This window comes from Natrix helvetica, assembly GCF_964273705.1.
Source record: "Natrix helvetica genome assembly, chromosome: 1".
NCBI lineage: Eukaryota > Metazoa > Chordata > Lepidosauria > Squamata > Natricidae > Natrix > Natrix helvetica.
In genome coordinates, this window is record NC_138548.1 from 71289068 (window position 1) to 71316206 (window position 27139).

The window sequence follows — 27139 nt, forward strand, 5'->3', positions numbered from 1 at the left end:
TATCATCTATCTGCATTTGGCTTTTTAGTTTATTATTTTACAAAATTACCTTACATCATTGTTTTATATTGGATATGTTGTAATATTATATATTTAAATATTGTTCTTAGACAATAAAGAAAGAAATATAGATCACACTATAATTACATAAATTACTTGAAATAGTACCAAGTAAGGCTGCTGCAGGTAGTTGCTCTTAATCTCAGAAAATCTCAAAGCAGAATTCTGAGAATTCTGCTTGAGATTTTTAGAAAGTCATGGTTCTTCCCAATATCCATGGAACAAGTTTTTATCTGTTTTGAAACAGATCTGCCAGAAAACACTTTGGATGTCTCCAAAAGTACCCATCCTAATATTAGTACACATTATACAGCTTTTCCATCTTATTGTGTTTGTGTAAAAAAACAACAGATGAAGTGTAGGAAGGCATTGGGTGATTACAAATGAAGGAAGGGTGATTACAAATGAACTCCTCAGTGAAACAGCACAATATCAGCCCAATCAGCGAATGCTCTAATCACGTTTCCATAGTTCTAGCATAAGAAATTGGAAGTTGTCTATGGAGATTCTTAGTTATCCAGGACATGGCTGTCCAAAGGTGCTTTGCCAATCAGAACTGAAGAAGCTTCTTGGATGAAAAGTCTTCAAGCAAAAACAAAGAAAGTCCAGTTGCCTCTTTGAAAGCACCTTTGGGCAAATACAGGATTTTTGTACAAGTGACATAATATGAGAAATGTAACCTTATGTAGGACCATCAATTAAAAAAAAAAGATATGCATAGGAACCCAACATAAAAAAGCATGTCTCAATTGTTATGTAGAAAAACCTTACTTACCGGTGAATGAAATGGTTCTCCTCAAGATATTTGCAACCACAAGCAATGTCCCTGGCAATATTTAGCAAATCCAGCATCGTCAAAGCGGATGGTTGATTCTGTAGCGCATGCCATTGAGAGAGCGAGAGAGACAAAGAGGAAGGCAAAGGAAATTAAAACCAGACAGTCCTTGTTTAGCAACTGCCTCATTTAGTGACCATTCACAGTTACAATGATCATCAAAAAGTTAATTTCACAACCAACCCTTGAATGGACGACCTTTGTGGGTCATAAATATAAAGCAAACGTAAGTTGAAATAAGATCCTAAGCACAGCGGTGGTTTTACTTAGCCACCACTTTGTTTGAGTTGCAAGTTATGGTCGCTAAATGAGGATTACTTGCCAGTCAAGGTGGAAGTGAGAGAAAAGTATTCACAATGTTTAATTGTGCCCAGGACCGGTTTGAAGTGTTACCCTCTCCAGCTTCAGAAACTGAAAAGAGATAGGGAAATATTGTCCTTGCTTGCAAATGTCGGGTACAATGATCTATTTCAGCTCAGAATTGATGTCCCTTTCAGATGGAAGCATAGTTTGTTTCTCTCCCATTTGAAAGAACAAATAAAAATAGAGGGAACAGAACCAAATTAAAAGTGGAAAAACTGTCTCTCTCCCTCTCCCTCTCCCTCTCTCACCGTGCCTTCTGCCCTGCCAGCTCAAGCCAAGAGAGATGGTGCTTTCCAGAAAAAATAAACATCTCTACTGTTATTTTTCCAAAGCACTACATGCTTATTATACATCATATCCTGGGGTGTGCGTTTCAAGTAAAAGGAAAATGTGACTTTTGAAGCTTTTCTTTTTTTGGCTCAGAGTGTCTAATGCCAATCCCACCAACTTTGCTATGCATGTAGAAACTTAGCTAGGATTGTGCAGCATGCCAACCCATGATATGAGATAATTTTAGAACAACATGGCAATCTTTTTGATGAGTAGAAAAAAAATGGTTATAGAAAGAAGGGAATTATGATGAAATGTTGAGGAGAGTGATTTGATTAGAATTGTATGGATAACTGCAGAGGAGAGGAAGGCACATATATACATACTTCATGTTTCCTGGTTTTTAGATTCTTTTTCCTGTCTTTTCTGTTCGTCTATTCTTTTTCTCTTTCTCACATTTACTTTACTATTTTTTTCTTTCTTTGAATTTATTTCTTATATAAAATTCTCTCTCTCTCCACCCACTCACCCACCCACCCACCCATCATCTATCTATCTATCTATCTATCTATCTATCTATCTATCTATCTATCTATCTATCTATCTATCTATCTACCTATCACCCACCCACCCACCCACCTATCTATCATCCATCCATCCATCCATCCATCCATCCATCTATCATCTATCTATCTATCTATCTATCTATCTATCTATCTATCATCCATCCATCCATCCATCCATCCATCCATCCATCCATCCATCTATCATCTATCTATCTATCTATCTATCTATCTATCTATCTATCTATCTATCTATCTATCTCTTTTACAGTGTATCAATCTTTATACATAAGAGGATGAAGGATGCAAGCACTAAAGAATTATTGTGCAGCAAGATAGGTGGCTAATAAATTTCACAAATAAATAAATAAATAACTAAAAAGACAAATCTAGAACTGAAGCACCTTTCTATTAGAGATGTCCCCACCCTTGCTCTACTACCTTTAGTTGATGCCACACTTGAAACCTGGCCAGGCAAATTTCAGAAAGAGCAAGCCACACTTCCAAACTCAACCAGGTTTTGGTAATACATGTATAAAATACCATACATACTTGCAAATAATCTGTGGATAAGGCAAAACCAATTTTGGAGGTGAATTTTGAAGGGTCCCTGGTGTTCTCTGAGCTTGGTGGTTTTCTTGCAGATGCTTCATTACCCAAACTAGGCAACATCAGGCAAGGCTAGTCAGTACAGTGGTCTAGAACTGAGGATGTTTCCTATCATAGGTAATGAAACATCTGCATTAAAACAACCAAGCTCAGAGAGCACCAGGCACTCATTTCAACACTGAGCTACAGATATTCTCATTTATTGGGGTGTATTTTGGCAACTAAAATTTTTGGCTTATCCATGAGTGACTGCAACTGGGACTGGCAACTTTATTGTTAAATGATGCTGTTGCTAAGTGAAACCTTGACTACCATATTTTTCAAAGTATAAGATGCACTGGAGTATAAGATGCACCAATATTTTGAAGAGGCAAATAAAAAAAAAAACTCCCCAAAATGGCCCGCTTTTTGCAAAAACGGGCCCGCTTTCCCCCCCCCAAAAATATGGCACGCATAGCCTTTAGGAGGCTTATAGAGTGCTCCTAGGGGCTGGGGGGGGGCAAAACTGAGCAAAAAACAGCCCATTTTTCACTCATTTCTGCCCTTCCCAGCCCCAGGAGCACTCTGAAAGCTGTATTCAGTGTATAAGACGCACCCAGATTTTTAGCCTCTTTTCTGAGGGAAGAAGGTGCATCTTATACTCTGAAAAATGTGGTAGGCTTATCCTCTTATATCATCTTTCTTTTGTTTTATAGACCTGCAAAGTGCAAAAATGTAAAGATTGGTCATAAAGTTATTTTTTCATTCCTACCATAACTGCAAATGGTCACTAAACAAGACAGTCACTAGACCTGCATATATGGTAGCTACTTTATTCAAACGGTGAAAATAAATCTTGGTTCAACAGCTCATTGGATGTCAGAGCGGGAGAAGGTTGGGAAAAGAAAGAGCTGACTCACCTCCCGAGGCCGATTCTGCCGTAGGAAGCTCTTCATGTCTCCTCCGATCATCAATTCCAAAAGGATAAAACGAGGCAACGTCTGCAGGCTGACCCCAATGCATTGCACTATATTCTGGTGACTGAACTTACTTCAAGTTAGCCACCGCACAGCAGCAAAGCAGAGGAGAAAAAATAATAATATTGGTCTTTGATAGCCACCAAGTTAATCTCTTGTTAAATTCTGGTTAATTGCAATTTTATGCAGTGAGTGATTTTAGACCACAGATGTCTACTATCAGACCCACTAAAGGCCTATAAACAATGATTAGGCCAGGGTTCCAAATAGCATCCTTCATCAAATAAAGAATCTGAGGCTAAAGGTTCCTCAAAATTCAAATTTATTAAAGAAACCATGTTGGCACATCCGGGAAGACCTGAATCTGAATGCTTCCAGGTTTTCCCCACCCAGTTGAAAGTTCAAGACCCTGCCCCAGCACCCCCATGTCCATCACATCACAAAACGACCTTCACTCTCTGAGAAGGAATGTTATTATGGCTACATATTTCCCATGCTCCATACAATACTCCTTCCCAATTTCCCACAGTAGAATATGTTTGAATATGTGGCAGGCTTGAGGCCCAATACAAAGATGGCTTCCAAGCCTGACAGATTAATTATATTAGAGGGTTAATGTTGAGTAGGGCAGCTCCTTGTTACCACTTCCTACACTGATACTTGCATATGTTAAATTTCCCAGCTTTTTTGTGTGTAATCCAGGGAGTCCACCAATACTCCACTCTTAAAATTTGACAACAAATTATGGCAGTAGAGGTCTTGACTTTTTTTCCAGACACATAACCAGTCAAATGGGAGCACTAAAGCCGTGATGAACTTCGGACACTTATTTTAATAAAATAAAATCCTAGTTTACCAAAAAGTAATTATTAGGTGCAAAAAAATAGGTGACCGATCTTATCTATGTGCTTGACAGTATAGCTTAGCTAAAAACCAATCTCATACCTCATTGCAGAATGGCACAGTGGTTATGTTATTTGGCCTAGGGAGACTCAGGTTAAACCCCCTTCAACCATAGAACTCAATGGTTGACTTTGGGCCCATCCCATTCTCTCAGTTCACTTTCCCCCTCAAGATTGCTATGGGGATAAAATCAGGGATGATTACCATGTAAATCACTTTGATTTATCTAAGAAACTGTTACTATGAAAACGATAAGTAAATTAGACCAAACAAATAATGCTACTGAAATTGAAATGGAACCACTAGATTTAAACTTGTCCCAATTGCCATGAAGTTGATAGCTTGTTAGCCTGCCCCAGCTTCCCATGTCCCCCAGGATTGCTGTTGATAACAGGAAAAACAGATCTGCTTTCCATACTTAGATGGAAAATGTTTATATCATCACATTCTTAAAAATAATGATCCCAAGATGGATGCCATCTGTGCATATGTATAATTAGGTTTTCCAGTGAAGAAATGCTGATGTGAGTACAGAAGGCAGGAATTGTTGATATGATTTGGTCTCTCATAACAATCCAGAGCATTACATTGCTAGTGAACATCTTATTGAGAAATACAGTAATACTACTGGGGAAAGAACAGGACTTAAAACTTTTTGAAATTCGACCAAACTTTAAAATAAATTTTTAGAGGTAGCCCTTTCCTTTTGTGTAAATAAATTTGCAGATGGAACCACATTGGCTATAGTATGTTTAACTTATCCATGGCAAAACAGTCATTTTATGACATTAAATGACACACATAAACAGACGGTTCCAGGCAACCAACTCATTATTGCTGTTTTGGACAATCAATGTATTTAATGTTTTGTTTGTTTTGGCCTTCAGACCAGGATTCTTATGAATTCTGGGTGTGGAGAGCCTTATTACTTTTCCTGTGTTGTAAAAAGTAAAAACATGAATGTCTCCCTCAAATGAGGCTTGAAGTAAATAAATATAAATTATTTAAACAATTGAACTATAATTTATAATTACTCAGAACAACTCTCACTGCTTCTTGTTTCAAAAGGATTAGATTATTTTTCTGAAGTTCTCTTCTACAAAGAGGAAATAGTTACCCAACTGAAAGGATGTCCATGAATATATAACAATTTCATACATTTCAATATCAATAATTTGAATTGTGACTCAACTAAACTGTTTTGTTGGTTATTTACTCATCTTTAAATTTTCTGATTCAAAGAGTTACGTGCAGATCAAGATGCAAGCCATACTGGGGTTGAGTCCAGATTTTTCATTCTCCCTTTTTTGGGAGCATCCCTGACAAGCATCTTTTTGGGTTATTGCTGGATTATTTGCAGGAAATAGGAATGGCAAAGGCTACTACCTCCTCCACAGTTCAGGCAACAGAAATCATCCCACTTTGCTGATGGATACATCAACTTTGATGAAAGAAAAGTCACAAGCTATCATTTATCGGTGACGAGAAGCTTCTAATACTGTTTTTTTGGCGTGAAAAAATAAACTTGTCATTTATGCTTTGTTGATTAGACAGGATCGATTACAGAAATAAAATTATTATTATGTAACTTTAGAAAGCTTAAAATATAATTGTAGTTATAATTGCTGTGAGGAATACTGGAAGCTACTTTTTAATACAATTTTCCCTATTTTTCTTCAATTTTTTTCCCTTCTCTGGCACTTTTTTGCTTTCTCTTTTTTTAAAAAAAAATACCTTACTTTATATTAGTTTGCATTACTGTAGTTTAGGTGTGTGAACAATTGTTTGTATAGGATTTTAATTTAAAAAAAAATAATTGAAAATGCATCGCAGTCACAGAGGTTGCTTCTTGATGGAAGGAGCCCTCTTCATAACATCAGCTTTTAATGTATCCAATCCATAGAGCTTCTCAAGATTATAGGAGGTCAGCTCACTTATTAACTATAATGGTGTCTTTAACCCGAAGGAGTTAGCCAAAAAGGATTTCAGGAGAGTATGGTTTAGCAACAACAGGTGCAGAAGTCTTAGGGTTGGCTGAATTTCCACTTAGGCCTTGTGCACAATCTCCCCAACTTCAGCTTGAAGTTCTTGAAACTTCACAGCTCGGCATCATGCAGTCTTTCCTCACCCCCAATCCTTGGCTAATGTTTTTCTACCCCCCCCTCAAAACGAAGCCTTCTTAACTGCAGGATATATGGTGATTCAGCTGCAATTGAGCTGACCAAGTGGGATCTGCCCAGCTCCTATAATCTGTTTTCAGTTGCTGGGGGCACACCCCACCCCCTGCAGTCATCCACAGTAGGTAGGGGCTGACAAACAGGATGCCTGGTTTTATGACCCTTTGAAGTAATGTTTACTCTTCCCTCCCATATCCTCTGTGCAACGCGCGAGTCGGCAGATTGCACAGAGGAGCAAGGCTTGTTGATGGGAGATTATCCTTTAGTTTTAGCCAGTGCCATCCCCAGCACAGTGTTTTATCTTGTTACATAGGAGATCTGAGAAGACAGAGCACGACTGAAGTCACACTTTTATCTCTCAGACAGACAACATTGCTGTGTCAATCGCCATCAACCCATCCTCTTGAATCAGACAGGCACTGCAGGTAATCCAGAGATGGGTAGGGTCTTACCAATAAGACAAAAACAGAAGTTCCTCATCCACCCCATAGGTCAGGTTCTAACAGACTACTAAAACCCACCACTCTAGCCGTGTGGTCCAGCCCACACTGAGGAGTTTTCAGGAAAGTTTTTCTTGCCAATAGAGTAACATATCAATTGTGCACCTCAACTTTTGCTGCAGTAAAACTGTTAAGACATCAGCCCTCAGACCTTCGTTCGTGGAGCAGTGTTGCAAAGGATTATGAGGACAGATCAAGTTTATTCTGGGATACTTTGTGGACCAGAGGACAGCACATGAAACCAGCTGTCTAGAAGTGCTCTTAGATATTTTTTTTAAGAAATACAGCAGTGTTATTTGGAGAGAGGGTGAAGGTGGGAAAAGAAAACATAGGCTAACAAAGACAGCCAGAAACATTTTGGGAGAAGAGACCTAAGGGGGAAAAAATCATAAGGAGGAATCTCATTTCCCAATTCTGTTTTGGCTATGATTCCTGAAGCTTCCCCTCCTTGCAGCTGGCATGGCTGTCTTCAATAAATGCATCCTGTATATTCCAAGGCTTAGGAATTTGTATTTTAACTGAGGAACTTTAAAAAGTTTTTTTTCTTACAACAATCCGCTACACTTGCTCAGCATGGAACGATTAAAGAAATATTCCACTGCCACTTAATTGGGTAATGCCTCAATTCTCTTGAAAGATGGAAATGGTTAACCCTAAGAACGTATTTGAAAGTATCCATTGGACACATGTTTTAAAAAATGCAAACATGAATAAGTGGCCCATCAGATGTCTTTCAGTTTGGGGGAAGGATACAGTCATCTCTGGTTGGGTCTCAGCCAGATGTTGGAGCAGAAGATGGAAGCAAACTCTTGCTCATGGCTCTAGGAATGTTTTTCATGCCAAGAATTTGGGGAGAGGCCGATAGCAATTAAAGCTGATCAGCTTCTAGCTATAAATCAAGGCACTTTCCTGAAGTGCCAAAACCTGCTGAAATTTTCCTAAGGTGTGTCTCATTTCTATTTTTTTAAAAAGTGCGTGTGTGCGTGTCTGTGTGTGTAATACAATGTTGAAACTGTCAGTCGTTAAGAGTCAATTCTGTCTTCAGGTTCTACTGGGATGCTGAAGATCCTCTTTTTTTCAAGCTATTGCCCAATTTTAATTAGAAGTACTATAGAGCCCCATGATGGAGAACCAATGGCATGCGTGCTAGAGGTGGCATGCCAAGCCCACTTGCGCCATCGTCCCAGGTCAGATCTCCGTGGCGTTTCTTTCGTGAGCTTCTGGTTCCCTGCAAATGACGAAATGGAAGCTCACAAAAGAAAAAGATATTACCTCTTCCCACACTGCCGGTGTTGGGATGCCCCGCCTCCCGCCAGCCAGCTGGTCTTCGGGTCTCTGCTGCACATGTACGCATGACCATGCATATCTGATTCACACACACACACGCACCTTTCAGTTTGGACATGCATGCATGCACAGTTTGGGCACTCGATGTCTAAAATGGTTTGCCATCACTGCTATAGCCAGAGACTCAAGATGTGTTGGTCTATAGATCCAACAATTCCCAGTCAGCATGGTAGGCAGGAGCTCTGCATCATGGTAGTATTTATTTTCTGACTCTTCCTTCATACCTTAAGCACCACACAAATAACACTGTCTAGGTGGAGAAGATGTATCTGACCAGAATGACCTTGAAAAGCTGAAGAAAGTCACATGTAGATATTATTTAGATATGAGACAACCAGGAATCAGGAAGTTAAAAAACATCTTAGAAGAAAGCAGCAGAAAAATATTTAATATTGGCAACAAAACTATATGGACACTTACTGAATCCTGAGCCCAGTTAAAAGGAGACCTGAATACAGAGTGATTAAATAGCAACTGAAGAGGTGCCCACGAGGTGAGAGGCAAGTACAGGGGCGTTTCCCTCCTGCTCTGGAATATGGAGCAAGTCTCCATTGCCCTTATCCTTCTCAGGCCACACAAAGAGAGACTGGGAGGGGAGGGGAGGGGCAGGGCCAGCCAGCCAACAGGAAGCCACAGCAGGGGGACAAAAGAGCTGCATGCGGCTTGGGAGCCACATGTTACCGATACCCGAATTAGGTGATCCTTCCCTGTGTCACCATACATGAAAGTAATGGACTTTAAATTCAAAAGGACAGGAAGAAGATGGCCAACTAGTTATTTAGTTGGGCCTCTACTAAGGATGGATGAAGTTCCCAATGGAACTTCATTAGACTTTTTGAAAGAAATGTATTAGCAGTGGTCATATTGATAATATCTAAAAAGTCATCTCTGGACCTCTCAGTACTAGATAATTTTTGCCCGGTATCCAAAAGTCATGTACTGGAAATAAAAGATGATATGTACATATTTTGATTTTTAATAATAATTGTACTGAAGATTGCAGTAGTACAATAAAAATTAATAAAAACTACAAAAAACAAAATAAAATGAAAAAATGAAATTTGCATAGAGAGAAAAAGAAAAAAAATAGAACAGAAAACAGTAAAATATAACTGTGAAAGTATAATAAAAAGAAAAGAAATATAGTATATAAAGAAAGACTTCCCCATCACAACAGTATAAACAATTTTAAGAACTTGTCATCTTCTCTTAAAATACACCAGATAATCTCTTCATTCCATATCTTATCAGATCCTTCAAACCTCCCCATTCAGTCTTGATCAGCAAAAATCCATGAAGGGTTATCAGAAATAACAAGATTTCAGTTTTAACCTTGATCAAATAAATTCACTTTATATTCCTTCCTTTTATCTTTAACAGTCTTGATCTGTAGTCCTTTCAATTCATGTCCTAGACTTTGTTTACATTTCATGTTTTTCTTTGTCCCTTCTCACAAATCCTTCAGAACTTTGAAAAGTCTCTTCTGTAAATCCAGTACAGAGGAGTCATCCAAATAATTCTTTTGGTTTGCGTTTTGTGTATCCCTTGTAATTATTAAAACATTAGCTGGTTTCATTTGCAAATCCAGTATAGTATCTTTTTCCAAATTATTCTTACAGCTTGTCATTTTTGAATCCACTTTCAGATTGGTCTCAATCTTGTCCAGTAAAACTTGTTCCTCTTCCATAACATCCTTTAAACATAGTTTATCTATAGAGGTAGATATTCCTAAAATTAATTTCTGGGTCCAGTATTCAAACATATCCTCCAACACATCCAATATTAAAGTATTTTGCTCCATTCTGTGTATAAGATACATTAAATATTCTTCCTCTTTAATTGTAATCTTTATTTCCTTTTGATTTCTTGATTTCTTGTAGTGTCCTAAAATCAAATTGTTCTATCATGTCTTCTTTAAAGATGTCAAAACAACAGCCTTTTGCCACATTATCCACAGAGTTTGGCTGGCCAGACAACCCATATTTGGTCACCAACTTCACCGCAATGCTTCCTCTACTCCTTTAGAGATAAGTAATTTGCCATGTCTCCACCGGAAGTCCTCAGTATGTACAAAAGTTGAATGAGTGGAAGTCTCAATTGCACAGTCAATATATAAAACTAGATTTCAGCAGCCTGCAAGCTTTTGCTCACTAGCTTCTTTCAGGACACTGTGAAGTTAGAATTTCTATAAAAACACTCTTAAAAGCTCTATTACCAACTGGCAGTTTCTGGAACAGAACTAGGTATATGTGGCTTGTATAATGCATACCTTATTACTGTCTTTTTAAAATTGGTGCTGCTAAAACGAAATTCAAATCAAGTCTCTTGAGACAGGTTTTTAGTTATGTCTTGTTCACCATGTTAACCTACAATCCTGTCTAACAAGAAAGTTTTAAAACCCACCTGATTATCAGTGCTTCCATTAGGAAATCCATCTCATCCTGCTCTGAGGAGATTTCTGGCAATGTCTGTTGGAATGAAAATGAAAAACATGAATCCATTGCAAAGGAAGATTACCACTGGGAGAAAATGGGAAGGCAGAATTCTTGTTTATTAAAACAACATGTTGGTTGTGTTTAATTGTTACACTACTTCTCACCCTGAAAACTAACAAAATTGAAACCCAATTGAAACCCAATGGTTTGAATAAACCATGTAAAACCAATCCTGAAAACATGGTTATAGAATTGATGTCAACCATATGCCTCTGATATGCACGATGTAACACAGAGAGATGCTCATTATAGCGGTACAAATATAGGAGATTGTTTGACTAATTAAAGGGGAAAAACAGAGTTGAGTGGGAATAGAGGGAATCTTTTGGTGATGCCCTCTGGTTTGGAAATGTCCTCTTTAAACAATTCATTGGCATTACTTTTTATATATTTTTGATGTCAAGCTAAGTATGCTCTGCTTATCCATACTTTTTCAACCACATTCATCAGTTTCAATTGCTTCTATTCTTTTAACTGTTTAGCAAAGTGCTTTTTGCTTTTTGGTGCACCGTGCTATGGTTCTTTGTAAGATGCTCACATTAAGTATTTTTCTATCAGGGCAATCTGGTCTACCCAAACATGGGCTGAAACATACTGCTTCCACTTTGCCTTTCAGCCCCAATCCAGGAGCAGACAGTTGCTTTTGCAACAAAGTGTTTTGGGTTAAATTAATATTTATCCACAAAGAAATAAAGGGAGACTAGTATAGTTTTATTTCAAGCAATTTAGCTTTCAACAGCTAGCCATACCCTTCTGGGATTTGAAACCGGACTGATTGCATATTAGGTATATGTATTAACCTCTAAGCCATGGGTGTTCCTCACTTTGTCAACTTCTCCAGGGAGGAGATTAAGTGTTTTTTTTAAATCAAGGCAACCTAGTCTACCCAAATATGGGGTGGAGCATACTGTTTCTGCATTGCTTTCTACTGAAAGCTGTTCAGATGTTTGTCACAATGGCACATCAGATAACATTTCAGAAATAAAGAAAACAAAAAAATGTAAAAGTCATTAGTTGTGATGAGAGATAGTACTAATATACGATAGTATGATATTAGAACTACCGTTGATCTCCGTTCCTTCCATAAGAAACTCAAGACCCACCTGTTCTGACTAGCCGGCCTGGCCCATTTATAATCATAAGTAACATCTATTACTGACCTTCCTGGATGGCTTTTTAAATTTTAAATTTTGGGGTTTTAATTGGTTTTAGATTGTTTTTAACTATTAATTAGTTTGGGCTAATATACATACTGTATGTTTATGTTGTTTGTCTGGGTTTTCGTGTTGTGCTTTGTTGTTTTTATATATGCGATGTCTGTACACCGCCCCGAGTCCCTGCGGGGAGAGGGGGCGGTTTATAAATTTAATAAACTCAAACTCAATTGTGATTAATCATGAAAAAACTAAGCAAGATCAGTTATGGTTCCTGGATAAGACATTCTCCATGAAATCTGAAGACTAAAGACCATGATAGAAAGTTCCAAAAAAATCACTGAAGGCAATAGGTACCCAACAACATGGATGTGTCCATGAAGAGTCAAACTCAGCTAACATTAGCGGAAGACACTAACCTTGATAGCCACCTGTAGAGGACTGGAATCTCCTGTGATTCCTACTACTGTTCCTTTGTAAACTTCACCAAATGCCCCATGTCCAAGTTCCCTAAAGGGAGGTAGAAAACAAAAACACACTTTCAGTTACTATGGACACTTCCTGTATCTACACCAAGTAAACACTTTTGACTACAAAAAGTTGAAAGATCGAGGAATTATTGGAAATGTGCATTATATTAGGGTGTGTGTGTGTATATATATACAAATTAAGCATTGTTGATAAAACATGCATGATAGCAGTAGCATTTCCCCACAAAACAATTGCTTGGATTTAGGGCTCTCTAACTGAACTCAGGTTTTCTTTCCTGCACCACTATTATAAGTGTGTGTACAAATGCTAGCAAGAACACAATGCAGCTAAATCTTACTGGAGTAGAGAAATATTCTTTCGTGGAATCTCTTTAAGTTCACTGAGACTGGCTGTTTTTCCTGCAAAGCTGTAGTTGGGGTTATAATCTGTCATGATGGTAGAAGTACGGATTTTGCTTAGGTTATAATCTGGATTCTGCAGATGGGCTCTGGTTCCTTCTAGCATATTTTTCTTTCGATGATAAACTGAAAAGAAAACATGAATGAGAATCTGAGAAGGACAGATAAGAAATTAAACAATGTGAACAACAGATATAAATGACATTCCAGAATGCCTGTCTCAAATTTTTTAGACTTCTTCTCTTTGTTAGTATTTTTAAATTTTGTTACTATATTTTTGCAGAATTACAAGTTAGCTTTTTTAACTGATCAGGCAACATACAAATCTTTTTAGACTGTGACCTGGTCAAGAGCAGATACAGTCATATTGGTGAGAGGAATAACCCAATTCTTGAAATATTACACTTTTTAATGAGTTCTAATTCTACAGCAAGCTGTGGGATTCATGATTACTTAAGAAATTGGTATAATACGGTACAAAATACAAGCCTTTTCCTCTCAGGGTGAAGCAGAAAATTCAGGAAAAACCCCCCATTGTACTCAACATTTAGCCTTTGCAAACACAACTCTCAGGGGTGACTTAAAGGGGACTGTGAAGCAGATGGTGGATTAAATATACCACACAGAAATACATACATGGCTGCAAATGGATTTAAACATTAAGTAGCTCCTTTTAGAAGAAAAGTGTGTTTGCTTATTTAATCAGAAAGCTCTTCTAAAACATTTGCCTAGGCTTGAAAACCAAAGATGAGATTTTAACTACAGAGGGACTGAATTATTTCCCTTACTCATCAAAAAGACTGTAAGATGAAAAACCCATCAGTGTGAAACATACAAAGGCAGAGAGAAAGAGACACAGACACAAATATTATATATCACAGCTGTTGTCTTTCTGATGTCTGTCTCCACTGAAATGTTGAATCTCTTTAGATTAGCTGGCAAATCAAGCCATGTTTCCTCGCATGGTTTTGAATGACATTCATCCCAAATGGAACAATAAAGTATCGCCTTCATTCACTGGACATTTTATAATATTAAAATAAAGAACAAGGCAATTGTTTATCACCCACTGCATGATGCAATGAATAACACCTCCTGGATCCAAATCAAAATGCATAGGATACAAAACCAAGTATTTTGGCATATGAAACAGGAAACCCTGTTTTATAAGTATCATCTCTTATAATGAAAATATAGACATTACAAAGTAAATAACTAGCCATTTTCTGTCCTTCCATGGTACTTAACATAGTGCTTTAAATAGCCAACTCACTTGCCTAATGTTACAACTGTCTTATTCACAATAACAAACTGTGGACAAATCAGGAAACTTCACATGCTTTCAATTATTCCATTCCCTTGTTTCAAATAAAATGTTTAATATGTAAGTTATGTGTATCTTTGTTCAACCACTTTAGTGCTTTTTAGGAATCTTTTGTCCATGATTAATTTTTTTTCAAATCTAGTATTTCAATGAGACTGCAGCTCCATGTGAAAGCAAGCTGATTATGCTCCTTTGAAGTGTTCACCTTATCCTCCCACAAACACAATGGGTGGATCTACACTTGCTTTCAAACATGAAAAGAACTGAGATCCAGTGGGGACCTCTTGGTGGTGGTGGGAGATAGTTTGTTACATTCTGGTTCTTTTTATGCGTTCTCTCCCACTATCTCCATTGTAGTTCTGATGGTCCTCTGAAGAAACTTTTCAAGAAGGCACAGGAAAAATCTGTGTCGCCCCCCCCACCTCAACCCTCATCCTCCAACACAAACAAAACATTATTAAGTGCTAATCTGGATCCAAACCACTGTTTTATAGACTGCCTCTAATTTTTCAACCTTCCTTCCCGAGATCCTACATAAATCCTTTAAAAAGGCCAGAGTTGTGAACACATGAATTCAGATATGCACAAAGTATAGTAGATGCAACTTACCAATTGATAGGCTACCACAAGTGAGGATCATAACAAGCACCACAATCACAGCAATCACTGTCAAGAGGAATGGAAGAGGCAAGTGCTCTTCTGGAATCGGTTCCCAGATAACTAGACAAAAGACGAGATGTAAGCATTTAAATTTCAGTTTAGGGCTTTAAACAGGGTTTCTACTAAATCCCAATCACTGGGTTAGAGCAAGAGTCTAGTCCAGCACTTTCTTCCCACCCTAACGTCTAAGAAGAAGTTCATAAATAGAGTGTGGACAATTCCTTGTGATAGAAAACTGAAAGAAGAAAAACTGGGGGCAAAGATGTGCTCCCAAATTACTAGATATAATATAGAGAAAAAAGGATGGGCTGTAGATAGTATAAATACATTTATAAATCAATTATAATAAATAATTATTTATTATGTTATATTATTTTATAATAAATTAATAAGTTTGGGTTTGTCTAGCTTAGGGAAAAGAAGGGCTAGAGGTGACATGGTAGCAGTGGGCTCTCACACAGAAGAGGGGGCAACCTATTTTCCAAAGCACCAGAAACAAGACAAGAAACAATGGATGGAAACAAATCAAGGAGAGAAGCAAACTAGAACAAAGGAGAAATTTCCTGACAGGGAGAACAATTAACCAGTGGAAAAGTTGCCTACAGAAGTTGTGGGTGCTCTATCACAGGAGGTTTTTAAGAAAAGACTGGACAGCCACTTGACTGAAGTGGTATCAGGGCTCCTGCTTGAACAAAGAGTTGGACTAGAAGACCTCTAAGGTCTTCCCTTCCAACCGGCAGGGCTGGCAAGAAAAGGGGTGGGAAGGGAGGGAAAGGGGAGGCCGTATTACAGCAGGGCAGCTGGTGAGTCCTGCCCAATAAAGCTTCCAGGATGTGTTGGTCTAACCAAGCATCAAAATTTGCCTCTTCTATTAAAAGCAGTGATTGGTTGCTTTTTTCCTACTGGCAGGTACTATAATGATACTATAAGAGTTCAATAATTTCTTCCCTTAAATATTCCAGATTAAAAGTTTGAGGAGAGCACTAATAGCTACCTTGGTTGCAAGGACAAACAAGCTTAGCAGTAGACCAGTGAAAAATACAGCAGCATATTTTAATGCTGCTTCAAGGACTGGAGAAAAGTAGGTAATGCAAAAATTATGAACAGCCCGTAGTTAACCTCACTGTTTACCCTCAAATCCTGGGGAGTTTAGTTTAATGGGGTTGCCAAGGGATCTTTAAACTACATTGTTTTACCACACATTTTAAAAGAAATATAGTAAATATCTATTTGCTATTAATACTTGTTACTTTAAAAACTTGGATGCTACCTCTTCAGAGTCACACGTAGCTTACAACAATTAGAACGCAACAATACAGAATCGCACACTCTCTCAGTCCAATTCACCTCACAGGGTTTGTTTTTGTGGGGAAAATAGGAGGAGGAAGGTGTGCTGAAGGGGTGGCTTCCAGTAGAGACTACTGCTGGTTCGCTTAGGGACATGCTGTGCGCGCATGCGCAGTACAACTAAAATTGCTCTGCGCATGCGCAGAAGCAAAAAACAAGATGGCGCCGCCTACGGTGCCGCCGGGGGAACTGGTTCGGGGGTGTGGCCAGCCTGGGTCACTGCCAGTTCCAGCGACCCAGGCCACCAAACTACTAGTCCGAACCGGTAGGAACCCACCACTGGTGTGTTGGATATATTCACTGCCTTGAGTTATTTGTAAAAAATAATAAAGGCGGTTATAAATTAAAAAATAAAGTCATTTGTTGAGATAATGTTCTATTTAAATTAAATTAATTGATAATAAAGAAACCATAAATAAAACAAAATGAATAGTTTAGTGTATAATTTTAGAGGCATTCCTTAAGAAAAAGGATGACTGGTCATTGTGTCTTTGATCTGATACTGGTGAAGCTTGGGGGGAGCAAGAAATAGACATTTTATTTGCAAACCCTTTTTCATATTTTACCTGTGCAGGAAACGTTGTCATTAGCCAAGATGGCCCCCGCTGAACAAATACAGACAGGTAGGTGACTGCCAGGCTCTTGTTTGCAGATACCTGATTGACAATGGCTGCAATTCACATAGACTTCAATGACTACTTCACCGTGACTTTCCATAACTAAAGGAGGAAAAGAAGGAAATTATAGTTCAAATGTTTCTGAAAAGCACATCTCTAAAAAGGGGTACAAGTGTAATATGCTAAGGAACAAGGGACATTTCCTCAGTAGATCTTCTAGCTGTATATTTTTCCATAAGCATCTTTTGTTGACTATCTGATAAATAATGACACATCTTGAAAGCTACAGAAGAATATTTTTTCAATGCAGAACTAACAACTATGGTAGGCAAACACATTTGCTTTGATTACTGACTATGTAAGCTATCAATCAGTAGAATAGGCTGCCACATGGTGGGGTGAGTTCTCTTTATTTAAAAATTGTCAAACAGAGAGAGGTTGGTCATCTTTCACAGATGCTTTAGTACAGTGCTTCTCAATTATTTTCTGTCATGCCCCCCTAGGAAGAAGAAAACATTTTGCGCCCCCCCCCCCGCGCGACTGTAAATAGTATCATTTGTCTATAAAATTGTTATAAGTACACCTCTGCATAACATAGCACACCGGTCTTTCCTCGTCTCCCACCATAGTCACATGCTTTCTTTCCTCTTTCCCTCTTACTTGTCTATCCTTCCTTCCATCCTCCCTTCCTCCTTCCCTTCCTTCCTGCCTCCCTTCCAGTTCCCTCCTTCCTCTTTCCCCCTGCCTGCCTGCCTTCTTTCCCTCCTGCTTATCTATGCTTTCTTCCTTCCTTGCACCTCCCTCCCTTCTGCCTGCCTGCCTTCTTTCCTCTTTCCCTATCCTCCTATCCTTCCTTTCTCCCTCCCTCCGTCCCTGCCTCCCTTCCAGTTCCATTCTTCCCTCCTTCCTTCTGCCTCCTTCCTGCCTGCTTGCCTTCTTTCCTCTTTCCCTCCGGCGTGTCTGCTTTTCTTTCCTTCCTTCCACCTCCCTTCTGCCCTCCTGCTTTCTTTCCTCTTTCCCTCTTGCTTGTCTATCCTTACTCCCTCCTCCCCTTCTTCCCTCCCTCCCTGCCAGCAGCTCCTCCAGCATCCCAGCTGGAAGCAGCAGCACAACAGTCGCTGTTACCAGGGGCGAAGGGGTGGCGGTGGCAAGATCGGGCGACCGCCGCCCCTTTGTCCCTTCCCCAACAGCGGCTGTTGCGCTTCCGCTTCCAGACGGAATGCTGGCGGTGGAGCTGCTGGCGGGGAGGCGAGCTACGCGGTGGCGAAGACGGGCGGTCCCATGCTTCCCTCCCTCCCACCCCCGCCCGAGCAGGCTTCTTGCACAGCTCCAGCCCGCGGCTCCAATGAAAATCCACAGTCCGAAGTGCTGCCACTTCCAGGCGGGATATATTATGCCTCGCCCATGCCTTCGCCGCCGTTGCACCCAGATGGAAAGGGAGCCTTCGCGCCCCCCTTTACGGAGCCTCGAGCCCCCCCAGGGGGGCGCGCCCCACTATTTGAGAACCGCTGCTTTAGTATAATGTTGCTCAACCTCATTGTAAAGATTTTCTGAATTTCAGCTCCCAGAATTTCTTAGCCAACATGCCATACTGGCTTTCTGTGATTTCAACAGGGGGGAAAAAGCTTGTGGCCTCTTAAACATAAACATATTAATTACAGCAGTAAGTTTCATTAACTGAAGAGCATTCTAAAGTAGATTCTAATTGAAAATTTTCATGCCATACACAAATCTTTTAGTCATTTAAGTATGGAATTCTACCTTATTTTGATTAAATCAAAAATGTATTTTTTCAACCTGGGAAAATATATTTACTATGGAAAATAAATCCAATTATGGAATATTCATGCATGCCAGCACTTGCTACATTGGCACAAACTGCATAAGCAGCTTCCGGGGTGACTGAATTTGAGCGTCAAGCATGCTGCGACATATTAATGTGTCAGAAGAACTGAAAGCATTTTTAATCTGTTTGGATAATGCCATCAAAAATGATTCCATTATGAGGAGAACGAGCCAGACGTTGTGACGATACAACGTGTGGTCTCGATAGTCCAAGACCACAGTTGATTCTTTTACCTGCTGCATGGTCCGTAGGGACCTAAACCGTCCCGGAGCGATGGTGACAGGGAGACAAATCCTTGCTGGTCTCAGGGACACCACAAGTCTTTGATTGACCCAAGGGAAGTTCTCCAAGCCAGCGGTAAACAGACAGCCCCCAGGCTGACAAAGTTGGAGATGGCTCCGGAAAGAAGGCAATGAAAGTGAGTCCAGCTGGTGAGATTTTTTTTTCTTTGAGGATGATTGCCCAAAGAAATTTTTTTAAAAAGATAAATTAGTCCTTTAAGCAAAAGAATAAAGTGGCGAAATTTATCTTTATTGGACTGCCTTAGAAAGTTTTTTTCCCCTCTTCTATGTAATAGCGTTTTGTGGATTGAAGTGATTGGAATGCTTCCTGTTTCTCCTCTTAAGTGAATGAATTGATTTTTTCTCCTAATTTGTGCTACCTTCATTTTTTGGCTGATTTAAAACTTTTTTCACTTTAATAATCCTTCCTCTTTCTGACTATTAAATTTTATTAAAGCCACTTAGAGATCTTTGTTCTCCTTAAGCTTGATACGAATAAGAGAAAGTTGAATATGCCATTCGGAAGCCAGAACTTGGTATTTTCTCCTTTTGAAACAAAGTATCCTTTGCTTTATTTTCTCTGAGTTTGTTGACATTGTAACTAGAGGGTTTGCAACTCTGAGTTGCAGTTTCTCTGAGTTTGTTGACATTGTAACTAGAGGGTTTGTCTGTAGAGACTGATACTGGCTCAAGGACACGAACTGTTTTTCTTGCAGGTGTCCTTGTGGAATATTTTGGACAAGGGAAGGGAAAGAAAAGAAAAGACAGAACCCTCATTTCTTTTTTCTTCCTGAAAAAATTAAAAGGATCTTATGTTTAAGCAATTTTAAAACAAAAAAAAATTATACATAAAAGAGATATTGAAGGCAAGAGTGGCAGTGGATTTCAAACTTTTTATTTTCTTCTGGAAAATATGCATTCATATACAGATGAAGAAACCCTAAACTACCAGGATTTTTGGGATGGAATTTTAAAGATATTGGAAGGATTTGAGAGGTTTGATAATAAGCTAGATAGATTATTGTCTTGCTCAACAAAAGATGAAGGGACTGAAGCCTCAAAAATTAAAGAAGAGAGTGAAGATATAGAAGACAAAGACAAGATAACAGATGAACCTAATAATGGAGCGCCTAAGAGTGAAAGTGGAAAGGAGGGAACATGGAAAAGTGAATTTGATTATTATTACATACTTGAAGATCTGGAGCTCTACCCCCCCTGTCAAAATATGGATTTGATGATGGAATTAAGAAGAGAAACAGCTTTAGAAAGACATTGGATAATTAAAGACATGCCAATTTTAATACTAATTCAAGGGCAATAAGACTATATGAGAGATCTTTCAAGCAAAAAAATGCGGAGAGGAGTTTTAAAAAACTTTATAAAGAAGTTTATAAGAGAATTGACACAACAACTGGCTAAAGAGATAAGACAGTTTTGTTCCTGGAAAGACACAGGCTGATGATGAAGGTTGATAACTCAAAACTTAGTTAACTTTTGGTGATTAATAAGTAGGATTTCTTAGACACTTTTAGAATGTTTTCTTTAAAAATTTTTTGTTAATTAATAATTCATTATGATAATAATAACAATGAAGTAATAATCTCAATTAGTAAAAATAATTTGGATATAAACTGTAAATTGCGACCTGGGAAAAAGATTTATCAATTCCACTAATATATTTTTGTTTAGATTTTATTATAAAGATGTAATTTTTCTTGGGTCAGTGGGGAGGAGATGTGATATAAATGACAAAAAATCTTTTTTTCTTTAGATAACTATAATAACAATAAGAAAATGTTAATGGATAATGTTTAATGATTTTTATATGTCTTGGCAATTAGATATAAACCTTAGATAGTGAGTTGGGGAAAAAAAGGGAATATGCTATAAAAGGGTAATTATTGGAGGTTTATAGGAATAGCTAATGAATGCCAGTAGATGGTTGTGTCTTCAAGTGCAAATGATTCTAGATAAAAGCATATTTAAATAATTACAGCTAAATGAGAATGATGGTATATTGATGGTAAAATATACATAAAGATCTTCGATTTTAAAATGTAAATTAAAAATATGAAGGATGTATAGTAACGCACGAAATTCATTTGCAACCAATCGACATGCTTTCTACAAGATGTAATGAAGAATGGTTTTGTTTTGTATTTTTGTTTAATTAAAACAATAAAAAAATTTCAAAAAAAAAGTGATATAAGTAGAGTTCACAGATAAATGGCATCATTCTTATGTGGTGTTGAATCACTGTACTTCCCCTAATCTCCCTAATCCTCCTTCAGTCCTAAGAGTTGGTACAAAAGGAACATGTGAATAGATCAATATACTTGAGGGATAAGATAAATGATAGTCCCAGATGTGGGACTACATCTGACCTGCCAGAGGGCTCAAGAAGATCTCCCCCATTGGATTCACAAAGGATTCCCCATGCTGGCCATCAGCTGTAATGTCATCTGTTTCAGAAGCATGTCCACCTACAAAAAGAACAAAGAGACATATTTTGCAGGCTACAGGGATCCATAGCTTGTCCAGTTGCCAAGCAATCCAAACTGAAATCTTTAAATTTCACTCTGTACTGAGATCACACTGCTGTTTTTTTTCTCCTGAAATTTGCTGGAAATGATTTTTATTCTATGGTTCCGAATAGATTTTAGTAGAATGTTGTCTCTTCATTCTAAATGTACTATTTGAGTTCCTGGACAAATGTGGCACTGCATATTTAGTTTTGCTACACCCTCAAATTTTTTATGGGTTTGATTTTCTCAAATGATAAAACATTACTGGGAATATGTTCCTAACTGTTTATCAGAAATGGAAAATACATTGGCTATGAATGCAAGTACACTCTATTTACTTTGACACTATCAATGATGAGAACTAAATTGTACAGATAGCTAAGGTTATGCAGGTTGATAAGATAATATGAAATCATATTTTCTAGTTATAACATTCTCCATTTTTTTACTGTGGATGCCCTGGACATGGGGCAACACAATAATTTTGGAACAAAATGAAGGTTCAACTTGATATAAACTAAGTTTTATACCTTTGTAGCCTCCTCCTCCTCCACCAGATGTACAAGCTCCTCCTCCACCACCAAAACCACCAGAAGTGGCCCACTGGAGCTTCTCTAATGCTTGTTGGCAGGCCTCACCACCTTCTCCACCTTCCAGAAGTGATTTTCCAGCCCAGGGAAACTGGGTAATATCTTCCCAACCACCACCTCCACCTGTACAACGTGAAGAGAAAGATAATGATATTCACAGATAGAAATTGCACATCAAGTAGAACTCACAAATAGATACAAATACAAATACTTTAAAAACAAATTAATAAACATTAATGTAAGCATCTATAACCTATTTCCAATATTTTGCTATTGTACAATTTCTGTGCTATAAATTATGGGATTCCATTTGTTGGAGAACTACCAGCCAGGCAAGAAAGAGGGATCAAATGGGGAATTAGCCTTGAGTCCTTGTGCAGCTGCTGGAGACTTAGGGCTGACCTCTCCTAAGTTCCATGGGGCCTTCTCTGTCCCAAGAGAAGTCAGGCAGTCTGGGGAGAGTCTTGTATTATAGGTAGAATATAATAAAATAGTCAATTTGAACCTTTCATATATGGATGAGGTTGCTTGCACCTGATACCATTACAGGAATGAAAAAAAAATAGTTTACATTTCTATAATGTTCTCTCTCTCTCCCTCCCTCCCTCCCTCCTTCCCTCCCTCTCTCTCTCTCTCTCTCTCTCTCTCTCTCTCTCTCACACACACACACATTATATATATTATAGAAATGTAAAGTGTGTGTGTATGTGTGTGTGATACGTATATAATTATTTTTAACTTAATTTTCCAAAATGTACCCAATGTATTTATTTCCATGCCTAAAACTTGCATGGATTACCTCTTTAGTCCATGAAACTTTTAGGCATGGCTATTGTTCCTTAAGGCTACTACATTTAGGCTGCAAATATCTGAGTGACCACTAAGGGCACGAAAACGCTTTTTATTTGACATCTGTATATGGGAATGGGTATCTGCGACGCCATTTCACAATCAATTGGATTTTATAATGTAGATATAGTGGGCCTCAGTGACGTGCAGTCAGGGGAGGCAGGGGAGGCACAGCCTCACCACTGTCATCATGAAAGGAAAAAAATGTAAAAGGAAAAAGGTGAGAGCTGAGGTCAGGCTGAGCTAGTTGCTGCCTCACCGTGGATAACTCTGCTTAACTGTTTAAAAAAGCCTCTAAAAAGAGCCCTCTACTATGAGGCAGGAGAACTGCATGCCTCATCTAGTCTGACTTTAGGTGTTTTATGATCACTCGAGCAGAGTTAAGCAAGGGTAAAAAGCCTAAAAATTCCTGAAGAGGTGAGGCACGCAGTTCTCCTGCCTCATAGTAGAGGGCGCTTGTTTGGATGGAGCTTCTTCAGAGGACCCGAGGCAAGAGCAGAGTTGAAATCCTCTCTGAAACAGCTGGAAAAGGTACGTGTGGGTTGGAGGGAGGGGGAGGAATTCAAACTTCAAAGTGTAGTTTGATTGCAGGCAGAGCTACGTTGCCTTTTCAAACCTGTAATCAGTGAAGCTGGGCTGGATCCTTCCGGGGCTGGGGAAAAGTGTGTGTAGTCCAATCCAACTTCTCTCTCTCTCTCTCTCTCTCTCTCTCTCTCTCTCTCTCTCTCTCTCTCTCTCTCTCTGTGTGTGTGTGTGTTTGTGTGTGTGTGTGTGTTTGAGAGAGGGGGGAGGGAGGGAGAGAGGGAGTAAGGAGGGGAAGGGAGAAGAAAAAGAAAAAGAAAGAAGGAATCTTCTTTCGCAAAGGAGAAAAACAAATGCTGTCGCTTTAAATCGGAACTGAGCATGCCTGGTTGTGGAATTCTGGGAGTTGAAGTCCACAAGTCTAAAAGAAATTGAAACCCACCACTGGGTCAGTGCTTCACCAGCCATAAACCTCACCGCACATCACTGGTGGGCCTAGTTGTTCCTCTAATTTCCAGTGCCAACACTGGACCATCAACAATCATGAAGATTGCCAAGATTCCCATTCCTTGAGTCTACTTCCAAAAGTCTATGAACATTTTTTTTAAAGTGTAATTCCTGTTTTGGACAACTGCTGTTATGCTGGTCAAGGTCAATTATCCTTCCCCAGTGCTACAAGCCTCAGAAAATCCCAATGTAGCAAGCGAAACTGCACATTACAAGGATAATAAAGCATAGGGAAATAAACATAACTTTAAGAAGTTATTTTTCTAAGTTTCCTTGCAATCAAATGTGAGGAATTTTCAGACAGAGAATGAAGAATTCATCTCTAGCTCCCTGTGTGCTGTGATGGCCCCTGAATATTTTCTTTCTCACATAAAGAAATGCTTTCTTTGGTGCTGAAGGAAGCTTTCTTCTAAGTTTAATTGCCCAGTGAGGAGATAAATTTTCAGGACAGTGGTGAAGAACCCAAAAATTGCCCAGTAAGTATATGAATGCTCTGAAAAAGAATTTCACACATGGAGAACAATCAATGCCATGGACTTCATCTGGAAAATCCTCTCCTATGCATTGCATTCAGGGGTAACTGAGCCAGTCATTCTCTCTTGACCCAACCTACTTCACAGAGTCTTGTTGTGGGGCAAAAATTAGGGTTATACATCCTTGGATGCCACCTTAGCTTCCCACAGTATAAAGAACATAGGACACATTTTCAGCTAAGAACAACTAAAATACCAGGATTTTCACAAAGAAAGAATGGCAAACTGAAAGCCTTCTTAGGCACACTACAAACACAAAAGTTGGCAACCAATCTGAGAAAAGAGCTGGAAATAATGGCAAGAGGAAATTTCAGAGTGATATGGAAAGAACTCACGAGCATCTTAAAGACTACTAAAGGTAAAGGTAAAGGTTCCCCTTGCACATACCGGTATGTGCTAGTCCAGCGATGGCGAACCTTTTTTGGCTTGCGTGCCACAAGTGGGGGGAGCACAGGGGGGGTCGTGTGCGGGCATGCCGCACCCATAATGCAACACGCAACCCCCCAGTGCACATGCATGCACAATGCGCGACACCTCCCCATTTTTACATGCTTTTTTCGCCCTCCCCAGGCTCTAGAGGCTTTATAGGAGCCTGGGGAGAGTGAAAAGAGCCTCCCCCGCCCCCCCGGAGGCCCTCCGGAGGCTTCAGGGACCGTCCGGAGGCTTCCCTGAAGCCTTTGGAATGCTTAAAACCACCGTCCGAGCAAACCGGAAGTGACTTCTGGGTTGCTTGGAGGGTCGTTTTAAACGTTCCGAAGGCTTCAGGGAAGCCTCCGGACGGTCCCTGAAGCCTTCAGAATGCTTAAAACGACCCTCCGAGCAACCCGGAAGTACTTCCGGTTTGCTTGGAGGGTGGTTTTAAGCGCTCCAAAGGCTTCAGGGAAGCCTCCGGACGGTCCCTGAAGCCTCCGGGGGGGAGGAAGGCTGTTTTCGCCCTCCCCAGGCTCCTATAAAGCCTCTAGAGCCTGGGGAAGGCAAAAAATAGCTTTTAAAAAGGTGAACTCAGTTGGCCAGCGCACGCATGCGCTGGCCAGCTGACAGGGCAACGCCTCGCGTGCCCTGACAAATGGATCTGCGTGCCACTTGTGGCACACGTGCCATAGGTTCGCCATCACTGTGCTAGTCTTTCCCAACTCTGGGAGGCGGTGCTCATGTCCGTTTCAAAGTTGAAGAACCCGCACTGTCCGAAGACGTCTCTGTGGTCATGTGGCCGGCATGACTAAATGCTGAAGGTGTACGGAATGCTGTTACCTTCCCATCAAAGGTGGTTCTTATTTTTTTACTTGCATTTTACATGCTTTCAAACTGCTAGGTTGGCAGAAGTCGAGGCAAGTAACAGGAGCTCACTCCATTACACAGTGCTATGGATTCGAACCACTGAACTGCCGACCTTCTGATCGACAAGCTCAGCATCTTAGTCACTGAGCCACCATGTCCCTTCTCCCAATATATAATAAAGTGTTAAAAGCACAGAGCTTGATGGCTAGATTTGGCAGGAATCTTTTTAAAAAAAAAATTAACTGTGATATGTTCTATAGCAGGGGTGTCAATCTTGTGGCGCTAGGGATTTTGAACTGCCGAACTGCCGACCTTTCTGTTCGACAAGCTCAGCGTCTTAGCCATTGACCACCACTCTTAAAGACTACGAAGCATGCCTATTCTTGCAAAAGCTTTCAGGTTATGAAAAATATTGATTCGGCATGCATGTAGTTGCACATATTGTACCCCACAATAAATCTTAGCCTTAATACAGCATACTTCAAATGCTTAACATTCAGTCTGTTGTCTTTGTATTCCTTTAAGTTTCAAGGGAGGCCCCCAAGGCGACAATAAGTTCTAACTGGCCTAAGTTTGCATCTACAAATGTAAAATTAGCATACAGTATATAAGTGTCATGCTAATTCATTTCCTGTGAAGTATCTTCGCTTTATTTAATTTCAACAGATGTTGTTTACCCAGCTGCTGGCCCCTTATCAAGAGCAGATCCTCACCTGCTGCTCCAGTTCTCCCATTGACCCCAGGTATTGCCGAGCTGTTCACATATTGTTCCAAGAACGCATCGTCCAGGGCGCTCTCCTGCGCCTTCAGATAAGCCTTTCCTCCACCCCCTGCCGCAACAAGCAAAGGTTCAAAAGCTCCATCCTTCTGCTGCTCAAGAAATCACACACACACATACACACACACACAAACACAAGGAAACATTAAGGAAACATTGAAGGTTCAAAGTCAAGCACCAAGCAAAACAAAACCCCAAACAGGAATAAAAACTAAAGACTGGAATAGCTGACATTCTTTGGCCCGAGAGGCAAGCAGTGTTGCCAGTAACTCTTGAATCATCTTAGGAGGGCCAAGTCACGTAATTTCAATAGAAATAGCACTTAGACTTATATATTGCTTTACAGTGCTTGTACAGCCC

General features: G+C 39.5%; 1 protein-coding gene across 9 annotated transcripts in view; it reads right to left on the reverse strand.

Annotated features, from left to right (window-relative positions):
- The window catches only part of LTK (leukocyte receptor tyrosine kinase), a 140305-nt gene that overhangs the window by 9769 nt on the left and 103397 nt on the right, over nucleotides 1-27139 (reverse strand). For all 9 annotated transcript variants that reach the window (XM_081935729.1, XM_081935727.1, XM_081935733.1 and 6 more), the window contains 10 exons: nucleotides 26715-26871; nucleotides 22253-22435; nucleotides 21582-21680; nucleotides 17020-17172; nucleotides 15056-15166; nucleotides 13062-13248; nucleotides 12652-12742; nucleotides 10987-11051; nucleotides 3600-3729; nucleotides 836-933 (listed from right to left, as the gene is read on the reverse strand). In XM_081935729.1, the coding sequence (XP_081791855.1) occupies nucleotides 836-933; nucleotides 3600-3729; nucleotides 10987-11051; nucleotides 12652-12742; nucleotides 13062-13248; nucleotides 15056-15166; nucleotides 17020-17172; nucleotides 21582-21680; nucleotides 22253-22435; nucleotides 26715-26871 (1274 nt within the window). The remainder of the gene's footprint in view (nucleotides 1-835; nucleotides 934-3599; nucleotides 3730-10986; nucleotides 11052-12651; nucleotides 12743-13061; nucleotides 13249-15055; nucleotides 15167-17019; nucleotides 17173-21581; nucleotides 21681-22252; nucleotides 22436-26714; nucleotides 26872-27139) is intronic.